Genomic DNA, 12,759 nt, shown 5'->3' with positions numbered 1-12,759 from the left:
TGGTCTTTCTCCTGTACTGAATGGGAAGGGGAAGAGGTAACAGCAGTGAAGGGAGCAGAAGTGAAAGGAAAGGCCTTCAGGTAGAGATGGTTTTTGGGTTGTGTTGGGTTTTGGTTTTGTGGTGTGTTTGTTTTTTGTTCTTTTTCTTCTTACTATCTTACGCTATTTTCAAAGGGCAAAAAATTAAGTTTATCTTCCTCAAATCAAATCCTCTTAATCTATGATGGCAGCAGGTGAGCAATACCCCTGTCATTATCACAACCTATGAGTTTCATCATTGTATTTCTTTCCATTGTGTTCTGCTGCGGATGGAGTGAGCACAGCATGGTGTTCACCTAACAGACATTCAAGATTTACACATTGCAGGCATAAAAATGTGCATTTGAAATCACAGTATCATGGTTACTTTAACAATAATGAAGTTGATGACAAGTTCTAGTAAGCTGAGATTTCAAGTGCAGTTATTTAAGGTGTAATACACTGATCATAGAGATCACTACTACTGAGACAATCCCGCTACATTTTTTCTCTGAATTCTAAAGTATTCAGCATATTACCCCAGAAAACTGTTCAGTCTTTAACTTCCAAGTTATGAGGTGAATCACTCAGAAGAATCCAGGAAGCACCAAAGCTATAAAGCAGAGAGTAGAACATACAGATGGAAGCAGAAGAAACAACATCCAAGACTAGCTCATTTTGACAGTAAAATGCTGCTAGGCGAGTTCAATTATTCACAGAATTGCTACATCAAGAATATCTCAAGCTCCTTCAGTTTTTAATACTGCTAATTAACAAATGCTCATTAAAAGAAAGTATTATTAATGTCAGATTTCTACTAGAAACCTAGTCCAGAAGTCCAACTAGAGAGCAGTTATTGTTTAGAGTAGATGCCTCTGAGAATATCCCTTAGTCACTTCTTCCCCAGCTGTTCAATATTGAATGTAACAATGATAATACTAGTGCTGTGAAATACAAATAAAATATTAAACATAGAGACTTTTTAAAAAGTTACATACTTTCCATCCCAATTGATAAATTCATCATTTAAGAGCTTGCTTTCTAGGAATTGAGGGATATTACAAATGTCAGCTTGCACAAAGGGCACAACTAACAATATAATACGTCCATCAATGAAGCATGGTCATGTAGTTTCTAGAGATCAAAACCCTGGCATTATATGACTATTATTAGTACAGATTACAGTAGTTTCAGGTAAATGAAGCTAAGCCTTTATCTTGCATTAAGATCCACTCTCCAACAGAAAGTATTCTCAGTCACTGGAAACTGAATCTATAATTAGACACTTGCCCATCTCAGAGAAAGACCTGGGAGTCCTGATGGATTAAAAACTTAACATGAGCCAGCAGTGTGCTCTTGCAGCTCAGAATGCAAATGGTATCCTGGGCTCCATCAGAAGAGGGGTGGCCAGCAGGGACAGGGAGGTGATTGTTCCCCTCCACCCTGCTCTTGTGAGGTCCCAACTGGAGTACTGTGTCCAAGTTTGGAGTCCCCAGTACAAGAAGGACAGAGAGCTGTGGGAGAGGGTCCAGAGGAGAGCCATGAAGATGATTGGGGTCTGAAGCACCTTCCCTACAAGGACAGGCTGAGGGAGCTGGGCTTGTTCAGCCAGGAGAAAGGAAGGCTGAGGGGTGACCTCATTGCAGCCTTTCAGTACCTAAAGAGAGCCTACAAACAGCAGGGGAATCAACTCCTTGAAAGGATAGATAACAGCAGAACAAGGGGAAATGGTTTTAAGTTGAGGGAGGGGAGATTTAGGTTGGATGTCAGGGGGAAGTTCTTTACAGAGAGAGTGGTGAGGTGCTGGAACAGGCTGCCAGAGAGGTTGTGGATGCCCTGTAACTAGAGGTGTTTAAGGCCAGATTGGAAGTTACCTAGAAAAGCTTCATGGAGCTGTTTCGACATCATAAAATGATTCTTCTGACATTACGTGCAAGAAAACAAAAAGATATCTCAGTGCTAACAAGACAAGCATTTTATTTTTCAACAGTATATGTTTTACATAAGAAAATAATACTAGAAACAGTCATCTCTACATCTGCAAGACATAATATGAAATTTAGAAAACATAATATGAAATTTCATAATATGAAATTTAGAAAGCAAATATAGTTATATAGCTACTTGCTGAGAATTTATCACCAATTGTAGGAAAAGGGGGTTTAAGAAACAAAATTAGTCTACGTGAGAAAGAAGCTATAGATAATAACTTCTATGTACCAACACTTCCGATATATTTGAAAAAAAGAAAAATAATTTTGCAGCAGTCTTGACTATTCATCAACCAGCCAGGAACAGAGAGCTCTGAAGAATTCACTAATTTTATCTGTTAATTCCCAGAAAAATAATTAAGTTCTTAGAAACTACAAGGACAGAGAACCAGAAGCATTTCTTCCTTCATATTTTATTATTTGATTTATAATTTGTGGTTGAAAAGCAAAAAGTCATTTTCTGTTCAGGCATTTGGATTCTTGCAGGAATGTATAAGAGTGCATAATGCTTCTTCCCCAACAATCAAAGAGTGTATTTAACTGAAGCTCCAGAGCAGAATGGGGCAAACAATTGACTCTTCAGCACTGAATACAAATAGGGAAATTCCCAGAAGAAGTAGGGAACTTTCCTGCAGTAGGTAATAAGCTCTACTCTGACTATATCATGTCTCATAGGAGAGAGAAATTAGATTTTCCTGAAGAAGTTAAGTAGAACTTGAAGAAAAAGTTCACCATACAAAACTACAATGAATAGATTTGCTTTTTCAGAAACATATATTCAAGTCAGCTGACAGACCTAGTAGGATGATTACTTCCTAGTTTGTTTTCTAATTGAATTGAGCACAGCCTCAGTCTCCCTTTACATAAGCAAGACAGGTGCATCCTAAGTCTCTGAGTAGCTGAAAACACAATTAAAAAAACAGTTGAAGATGGAAGGTACCTTCAGAGATTATCCAGTCCAAGACCCTTGCTTCAAAGAAGTCACCTAGCTTAGATTGCTTACGACTGTTTCCAGCTAAGTTTTAAATGCCTCTAAGATGGACACTCCATACATCTGAGTAACACATTCTAATGTTTGGCCATGCTCAAAATAAAAAGCTTTTTGTTTGTTTGCTTTTTAAGTTTCAGTGCATTTTTCTGTATTTAAGTTTATGAACATGGACTCTTTTCAGTGATACTCAGTGACAAGAAAAGAGGCTGTCTACATCTTACCCCTTCCCAGGTATTTGCACACATTGATAAAATATCTGATTTCTCTTCTCCAGGCTGAATAAACCAGCTCTCTCTGCACCTGTATGACAGATACTCCAGTTTCTCAGCTACCGTCATGGTCTTTTGCTGCACTTGCTCCACTACAACTATGTCTCTCTATTGAGGAGTCCAGGACTGAACTCCATATTTGTGTCTCACCAGTGCTGCATAGAGAGAAAGAGTCACTCCCTGTCAATCTGAAGGCAGTACTCTGCTTTCTGCAGCTGAGGATGCTGTTGGCCTTCTTTGCTGGAAGGACACACTGCTGCCTATGGTAAAGTTAGGGTTCATGAGCAAACACAGATCATTCTGTAGGCTAGCTAGCTGCTTTCCAACTAGTTGCTCCTAACACACAATTGTCACCTGGGTCTACTCCTTCCCAAGTGTAGGAGTTAGCATTTTCCTTTGTTTAATTTAATCAGATTCTCATGAGTCCATTTCTCCACCATGTCTAGTTTCCTCTCAACAACAAGCAGTGCAACCATCTGGGATGTCAAACACTCTTCCCAGTTCTGCATTATCCACAAACATGCTGAGTATGTTTTCCATGTCATCACCAGTGATGTAAATGAAGATCACAGAATCACAGGATTTAGAAGGGACTCCATCAAGTCCAAACCCCTTACTAAAGCAGGTTCCCTAAAGCATATTGCACAAGAAAGCTACCAGATGGGTTTTGATTCTCTCCAGAGAAGCAGATCACAGTATCTCCAGGCAGGTTGATCCTGTGCTCTGTCACCCTGAAAGTAAAGAAGTTCTTCCTCTTGTTCAGATGGAATATCCTAAGTTCAGGTTATGCACGTTACCTCTTGTTCTGTCATTGGGCACCACCAAAAAGAGACATCCACTTGACTCCCTCCCTGTAGTTAATACTACAGTAGTTACACTGGTAAGACCCTGTCTCAGTTTTTCCTCAAGGCTGAGCAGCCCCAGGTCTTTCAACTTTTCCTCATATATGGAACATTCTAAATCCTCAATCATCTTTGTGGCCCTCTGCTGGACTCTCCACAGCAGTTCCCTGTCTTTCCTGAACTGGGGAGCCAAGACAGAAATATTACAGATGTGGTGTCATCAGGGTAGATTGGAGGATCACCTCCCTCACTCTGCTGGCCATGCTCTTTTTAATGCTCACCAGAATACCACTGGCTTTCTTGGCCACAATGGCACACTGCTGGCTCATGGTCAGTCTGTTATGACAACTCTGCATATTACAACAACTTGAGCTCCTCCACAGTAATTCTAGAGGTACCAAGTCTCTTTCTGAAAGAACTTGCTGTCCAGATTACAACTGACAGAAAAAAAATATCTATTATAATATGATCATTAGTGTAGTATTAATAGAAAATAGTCTATTTACTAGTGACTATTTACTATAGTCATATATCATTCCATATTACTGAATGAAAATAATATACTTACAGCTTGAGTATGTAGATTGTCAGTCTTAAGTTCTCTGTGGTTGGAATACTGAATATACACAGGTTGATTGTGGATGTGAGGTATAGCAGAAGAGCAGTAGTTCACCATACTAACCGCATTTTCCTCAGAAGCCATTTCCAAAAAAGCCTGCAGTAGAATTATAACAGTATTCAACACTGTTTTGTTTACAGGAAAGAACAAAACATCAAATCATAACATATTCCTAATACCACTCTCACCAGAAAAAGAACATGTGAAAGTATAGCACTGCATTAAAACGTATTCATTTATGCAAGTTTGTGGGGATATTTGATCTGAATCTCTTAATAGACTTATACATTTTAAGTACAATATATTATTAAAGAAGAGTTGGAATAAGTATGACATATGGGAAGGCATGCTAATAAAAAATCATTGCTAATGAATTTATTAGAATCCTGAATACAAGTTTATTGTTTCAGTTGCAAATGCATACAATGATTGAAGTAGGAAGAGGGCACTAAATATCTATTGGTTTATGCACAATATTAACCCAGCCCAGTGCTGTATACAATTTCTGAATGAATGCTTATTGGTTTTAGGATTTCAGTGATTATTGATGATATAAATCACCCAGCATCTGAAAGGATTTGAAAAAAAAAAATTTACATAAAAGAATTAATCTTCATGTTAATTATTTTATCAAGCAGATGATTTCAAGACAGCTGTCAACATAAATATCAGCAAAGTAGTTCTCAATCAGCATATGTTCTTACATAAGATGTATATTATGTTTACAGCTAATGTCAACGAGTTTCTAAACCATTATGTAATCAGAAAATATATGAAAAGAAATGAATGCCAAGACATTTTCCCAACTGTGAAAGAATGAAAATTTTGAGCCATAAATGAAGTACTTAGACATCACTGCAATCATTTCAGTCAAACACAGTACCAAAAGCATTAAAGAAATGAATGACTTGAGCAGGCATGCTGTTATAATTGTTACCTGACTTTTTCCTCTTAGAATCAGTACATTGGTTACTCTGCCAAAAGGGAGGCCTAACGAAATGACATCTGCTTCAGTGGCATTATCTGGAATTTGACGAAGATGAAGGACACGAGAAGGCATGCATGGCAATCTCACTCCTTTAAGTTTTGTTTTGTCATTCCCATCACCTAAAGTGTTTTATGAAAAAAGGACAAACAAATAAGACAAACTTATTATGCAGTATAAATGCCAAAACCTAAATGGGAGAAACTGCTGTCTCAGTACAGACATTAACTATTTCCTATAGCTTTTTGAATTCTAAGAAAGGTCAGCTCATAGTTTAAAAAGGTTCCCTTCACCTGTTCCAAATCTCCACAATAAATGTGAGGTCCTTCCACTTTCCTTTTTCCTTCTCTTTCATTTCCCTGTATTCTGTTGTTTTTTGTTTAAAGTCTTGCAACTGGATATGCTAATAACTTCTTTCCAAATATGCACAAAAGATATTTACAGAGCATTAATTACACAAAAAAAGGGCAAGTTATAGTAACTGGGAGGTAATATTCATTATTTTATTACTAACTTATCTTCCTGCATTGCTAGTTCTGCAGCCAGACTTAGCTGCTACCTCAAATAATTAACAACAAAAAAACATTAAAGAAAGACTGCTGTCCCATATGACTCAGTTTAAAAGAATTCCCTTTGAAAAGTATTCAAGGCAGTGAAGCATGAAATCCATAGAGCCATTTGGCAAATGGCTTTTTTTTTTTTTTTTTTTTTTTTTAGATTTGCCTATTTGAATCCTGTTACTGGTAAGTGATCAACAGTTGCTTTCCCAAGAGTTGATTCCCTGAGAGCACTTTTATGCAGAGCACCTCAAAAAACAACAACAATAAAAAAACCTGGCATATTGTTCTAGAGGGTATCACAATGGAGTAATACAAGTTAAAGTAATAAAAATGAAATTCACCAGCCAATCTACAGATGCTAGTAATAGATACTCCTAGAGGAAGATACAGAGATACAAAAGACTTGGAAAAATATCCCAAAACTGAATTTAAGTGTAACTGCATACTACGGTATACACAGGCTTTACTTTTGTTTTCCTCCTATTTATGTGCTACAAACAGCTTCACTCCAGCAAGAGAGAGAAGCTTAAGACCTCATCTGTTGCATCTGCCATTTCATAGAAGCACAAAAGATGACGAATCTCTGTATGAATTTAGCAAGTTATTTCAGATTTTCTTATAGATTTTGACTGCAGTGCAGTGTTTCACCCAGGTTATTTTTGTGCACAAGGAAAGGTATTTAATGCCCATATAACATAAGAGTTTGTTATGCTTTGCTTTATCCATCAAGAAATTTTAAATGCTATTGTATACTCCTTCTGCATTCTAGAAAACATGAAAAAGTGGCAAGCTTGCTGGGAAGGAGATTTTAAGACAAAGAGAAATATACTAAACATGCATCAGTACAAAACCAGGACAGGGTATATTACTATTAAACCCCAATGAACTGTACCATTTTGCTAAATGTAATTAGAAGGTTCAAAAAAGATAGGATGAAGTCTTTGACTTTACTAAGCTGGGTACCGCTTGACTAAATAAAGCAGAAAATGAAACCTAACAAAGATACTGACTTTAAGATGAGCATCTCTTGCAAGAGAGACATCTTGTGAGTTCTGAATCATTTCTGAAGGTGACAGGATGGAACTAAGTGGCAAGCACAGCACTATCTCTCTGCATCTTGCCTGTTAGAGGAGTTCACTGATCAGACATTCAGACAAAAAGGACAGTGCTTAACAGAACAATTTCAGCCTGTGTATCTGCAGCATACATCATCCATTTTACTAGCTACCCCTTAGTATATATGTGTTAAGGACTAACATCTGACCTAAAAATTTCATATTTTCTGTAACACTGTAAATACACTAAGTTTTCTGGGATTTGAGTTAACTCACTAAATTAATAATAAAAGATAGCCCTCCTTCCATCCCAAACACAAAGACCTCAGCATATTTTAAACCAAACTTTCTCTAGCTATTGTCTGATATGGATCTTGACAATCCACTTGCATTTACTGGCATCTAAGCTTCAAAATGGATACAATATTCTTCAAAGCATGCCCAGGATCATCTCCTCTTTGGAATTCCACACTCAATTGGGAGAAAATGGATATTGATAAGAGACACCTTTAAACAAAATTAAATTAGAGCCCAGTACTACAAACAGAAGCTCATTACAATCATGATTCATGACTGTATAGATGTATTTTCTGGGTGAATAACTTCAAATTGAGAAATGCAAAGAGATTCTAGATAAACGATCACTACATATAAGAAATTCTGCAGTTGAAGCTGTTGCATTTAGTAAAAAGCTTCATCTCAGCAAAGGTTATTAAAAGAAGTAGAGTCATCAGTGAGAACTAGGGTTTTTCTGGACTTGTTAGGAGCCACAAACATCCATTTTATTTTAAAGATCAATAGCATTTAGAAACCCTGGAAGTCACTGTGAATATGAGTGATTACACTGATAATTAATAAAAGCCAAATGAACTAAATACAAATTTATATTCCTTGCCAGCTGGCAATTTCTTACAAAAAGTACTATCTATGCAGGCCTGAAATATCTTTCAGCTATTAAATTACTGAATTATAGACTTACGCTATTTCACAACAAGCGAGAGGCTCTGGATGTCATACTAAAACAATTAATAGAACTATGAACAATGCAACATGTGCAAATAAGAAATAGAAAAGAAGAATGTTCAGATTAGCTCCTTTGTCTCCTCCCTTAATCTTATTTCCCATTGGAAACACAGCCAGCAGATCCTAAGTGCTTATAAGGAGGTTGTTTGCACTGTCCCTTGCACTCCTACAAAATCAAACACTGATGGAAAATTGTCTGTCACAAGCTAATTATTTGTAAGTAATATAAATTAACTTTTGCAGTCATGGGCCATGAATACTTCAAGCCCACATAAACAGAAAATATTTCTAAAGGAAATAGTCCCAGCCTTTTCCCACACTTAACTTTTTGCTTGACCTAAAATTTCCTGTACTAGAATACAGTTCCTGCATCTTTCTCAACACATGGAGCAAGATCTTTTTTAGGTGGTAATATCAGTTCCATACAAAGAAACCATGGCAGTGGTTTGACTTTGAGCCACAAATCACTTAAATATAATGTCTCCTTACCCTGTCTTTCTACTGAGTTTCCCACCATTTCTCAAAGAAACCCAGTGTGCTGAAGAACAATCTGTGCATAAATGTGGTGAATCAGACCAAAGAACCTTCTGATCAAGAAAAATATACATATAATTTTTTCTACTGTTTCTCTTGCAATAAATAAATAAAATAGAAGCCCTGCAATTCATCTCTGTCCATGGAGAGTTCATCTGGGGACATGAACTGGCAGAAAAACAGCTGCAAAATATATCATTGGACTGTGTGCTGCTGCTCAAATCTTAGAAGCAGGGTAGAAAGCATGAACAAAAACATTTAATAAAACCAACTCAAATGTTTATCACAAATCCATACAACATGCCCTATACTCCACTAAATACTGAGACCAGTATTATGTATTCATCTCCTGGCTTTGTAGTCTAGATGGTAGTGAATACTTAAGAAGAAATTCCTTTAAGTGTCCAACTATAGAAAAATGGAGCAGGTGTTAGAGAATTTCCACAGAAGGCTACTTGCCTGATCATGATTACACAAAATTGGTGTTTCTTGGCGCATCCCAACAAGTCAGTTTTAGAGCTCCTCAACACTGCAACTGAACAAAACTGGGTAGATTCCAGTGCCTCTACTGTTAGAGTCACCTTACGCAGTTCAAGACTGGTGAGAATGCTAACTGTGACAATTAAGATCTAACTAAATAAATAAAAATTCAGAGAAAATACATACATTGAAGAACAACTGTGATAAAAATAAACTGTGATAAAATACATTTTTCTTATACCTTTAGCTGGAGTAGAATTGCTCACAGTAAGAGACTTTCCACTGTCATTGGAAGAAAGCACATTGTCAGGTCCATGCTGAAAAATAAAAGACAAGTTTACCAGTAAAAGTTGTTACAGAGAAAAAGCCTGATAAAACAAAGCTTAACAACTACTTCTGAAGAAAATCTCCTTTCTATGTGTACTATCCACTATTGCTGTGAATTTATTTTTCAGAAAAACAGTGCTAACCGTACAACTGCTCATTCGATCTCATGCTAGTTAGCAAATTCAGACATGTTACACTTATTCTCTCATTTATCTTACTATAGCCCATGTTTTAAAAGATTAAAAAATGATTATTAAAAGAAATTAGTTGGTAGCAGGCTCTGAGTCTGTGCTCAACTTTGCTTCCAGATACAAATAAACACATAGCCACACTGATCAGCAGTTGTGCTGATCTAGAAACACTAACTTGCAACATTTTCAATATACCTGTAATAGTTTTTTTAAACTTAGTTATCAGCCAGAGAATTTGATTGTGGATCATCCATACTTATTAAAAAAAAAAAAGTAGTAATGAATAGTACATTCTTTAGGAATATGGAGAATTTGTGACTCTACCCACTAACAGAAAAGAGTTGGAGCAATACAGTTTATTTGTCCAAAAATGCCAAATCCAAGACTTAACTGACAACTGAGCACTGATTTTACCCATTAGGTCTGCTCTAGTATGATAGCCAAGCATCATCTTTCCACACAGTTCCTCAAAATGCCAGAAAGGTACTTCCTAAGACAATTAATGTTCTTGAAATTTGCAGTACACCGCTCTATAAGAGTACTTACATGAAAAAATTGAGACTGAGGGAGATAATCTAGAAAATGGAGTAAGCAGATTCAGAAAACAACACAACTTTCCTGAAAGGAGAAGCTCCCATTGCCCTTGCCCCAGTATTCCCACCAGCTCCACAAAATAAGCAGTTTGTGCTGCATCAGTTCTGGTGCCTAGGAGATTCATTATGAGATGATTCAATCCTTCACTAGTGAATTTCAGCAGTTTGAATAAGTTTATCAGCTGAAAGCAAGATCTAGAGTAAGGGAAGGGCAAGGAGAGATTTTTCTATGAAAGCATCCTTTTGGCAACAGTAAGCCATACTGTTTGGTATGGGCTGCAGAAGTATTTGCCATTGAGGACTGGTTATAAACTGCATAAAGCAGCTATTCAGTCCTTTTTGTCCTTGCAGTTTGCCATGGGTTCCTGCTGCTTCCCCAGTGTTCACAGAAATATAGAATGGTTTGGGTAGGAAGGGACCTTTAAGATCATGTAGTTCCAACCCCCTGTTACAGGCAGGGACACCTCTCTACACCAGGTTACTCAAAGCCCCATCCAGCCTGGACTTGAACATCTCCAGGGTGGGAGCAGCATCCATGGCATTGCTGGTGGATTTGTTCCAATGTCTCACCACCTCCACAGTAAAGAATTTCTTCCTAATATCTAGTCTAGAGCCACCCTCATCCAGTTACTACCTGCCCTTATAAAGAGTCCCTGCCCAGCTTTCCTGTGGACCCCCTCCAGTACTGGAAAGCCACTATAAGATCAATCTCCTTGGAGCCTTTTCTTCCCCGGGCTGAAGAGTCCTAGTCCTATTAACCTGTCCTTGTAGGGGAGCTGCTCCAGCCCTTTAATCATTCTCATCACCCTCCTCTGGACCCATTCCAACATCTCCATGTTCTTCCATGTTGGGGGCCCTAGAACTGGACACAATACTCCAAGTGGGGTCTAGGAAGGTCATTCACAACAGAATGGTCTGTCTAGGTTAGGGTGGTAAAAAAAATTTCTCAGGCAAAGTTAGCTGCTCACAGAATATCACAAGTGTTAGAGTCAGGATTAAAACAAGACTGTGTTCATCCCTCACTGGCAGCAGAAAATACTTTTGAATCAAGAAATCACATCTTGACAGTACAAATGCAACATCTATTACAGTAAGCATTGAGAAATAATCTTTTAAAAAAAGAAAAAAATATAGAAAACATTTAAAGGAATTCTGATTCTAATTGTTTTCACTTGCCCCCAATTAAATCTGTTTCCAATTAAAATATAAGCTAATGTAAGGAGCAGCCTAATTAGTTGAGAAATACAGTACACTGTAAGTCATACAGCCCTACTCAAATTTATTTGCATGGCCATGCTTTAACTTTATAACTGTTTGTGGATGAAATGATTGCTGGATTTCCAATAATCTCATATTCTGTTTGGTTAGATGCTGGAACTTAATTAACACTCAAAACCAGTATTAATTTTTAGTTATTACATGTATCTTGAGTATGCGAACACCTGGGTTCTGAACTTCTAAGTAGGATATTTTGCTTATAAAATACTGCTGTAACTTCAGTTGACAGATTTTTTAGCTTTTTTTTTTTTAAATAAGTGTTTATTCAACAGAATAAATATCTGCATTTTTTAAGAAGGCTGAATCAAAAGTTGTTGTTTCAGCATGACAACCTCCAGCAGTAGGTGCCTTAACAGACCATCTTGTAGCTATTTGTTAAGAACTCTGACACCAAACATACCTATGATTATTTTAACAGATCAAGTTAGCTTCAAGGATGTAATATGCATTCTCACAATTTCATATTTAATTTAAATGAGCTGATACCCAAAAAATACGCTGAAGGCTTTTTCAGAACAAAATAATTTTCCAATCCCTTACATTTTAAAAGGCTTTCACAACTGATTCAACTCAGGATTCAAATAAGCATCTTCAGACAGAAATCAGAACCTATGATTTTAACAAGCAATTTACTTAAAATATATGCAGAAATTAAGTAAGTATATAAAGGCACGGTTTTTACCAGTCAAATTAAGTTGTCTAAGGCTGAGAAAAATCTACAAACTATGCACTATTAGATATAGATATTTCATGGGATTTATACTGCACAACAAACAAACAAAAAAGGTCTGCTTTCAACCAAAATTTTACTGCTTCCAATAAAAAGGAAGCATCAACAACTTACAGCATAGGATATTTTGCAGGTATGTCACATGAAATTGTAACTGGAATGTTTGACACTGACTTCTGGGCAAAATTCTTAGATTGCTTCCGCAAAAAATATTAACATTCAGGGTTTAAAACACCAAGAAGAACAGACAAGCCTTCACAGCAAATCACAAAG

At 36.9% G+C, this 12,759-nt stretch overlaps 1 protein-coding gene across 12 annotated transcripts in view; it reads right to left on the bottom strand.

The window, feature by feature from the left end:
* Positions 1-12,759, bottom strand: part of PTBP3 (polypyrimidine tract binding protein 3) — a 55,231-nt gene that overhangs the window by 22,593 nt on the left and 19,879 nt on the right. For all 12 annotated transcript variants that reach the window (XM_031609770.2, XM_090131074.1, XM_090131071.1 and 9 more), the window contains 3 exons: positions 9,609-9,684; positions 5,668-5,837; positions 4,680-4,826 (listed from right to left, as the gene is read on the bottom strand). In XM_031609770.2, coding sequence (XP_031465630.1) covers positions 4,680-4,826; positions 5,668-5,837; positions 9,609-9,684 — 393 coding nt within the window. The remainder of the gene's footprint in view (positions 1-4,679; positions 4,827-5,667; positions 5,838-9,608; positions 9,685-12,759) is intronic.

The sequence above is a fragment of the Phasianus colchicus genome, chromosome Z (genome assembly GCF_987193195.1).
Source record: "Phasianus colchicus chromosome Z, bPhaCol1.hap1.1, whole genome shotgun sequence".
NCBI classification, from domain to species: Eukaryota; Metazoa; Chordata; class Aves; order Galliformes; family Phasianidae; genus Phasianus; species Phasianus colchicus.
The sequence above is the reverse complement of the archived record's forward strand: the minus strand, read 5'-3'. Positions and strand labels throughout refer to the sequence as shown.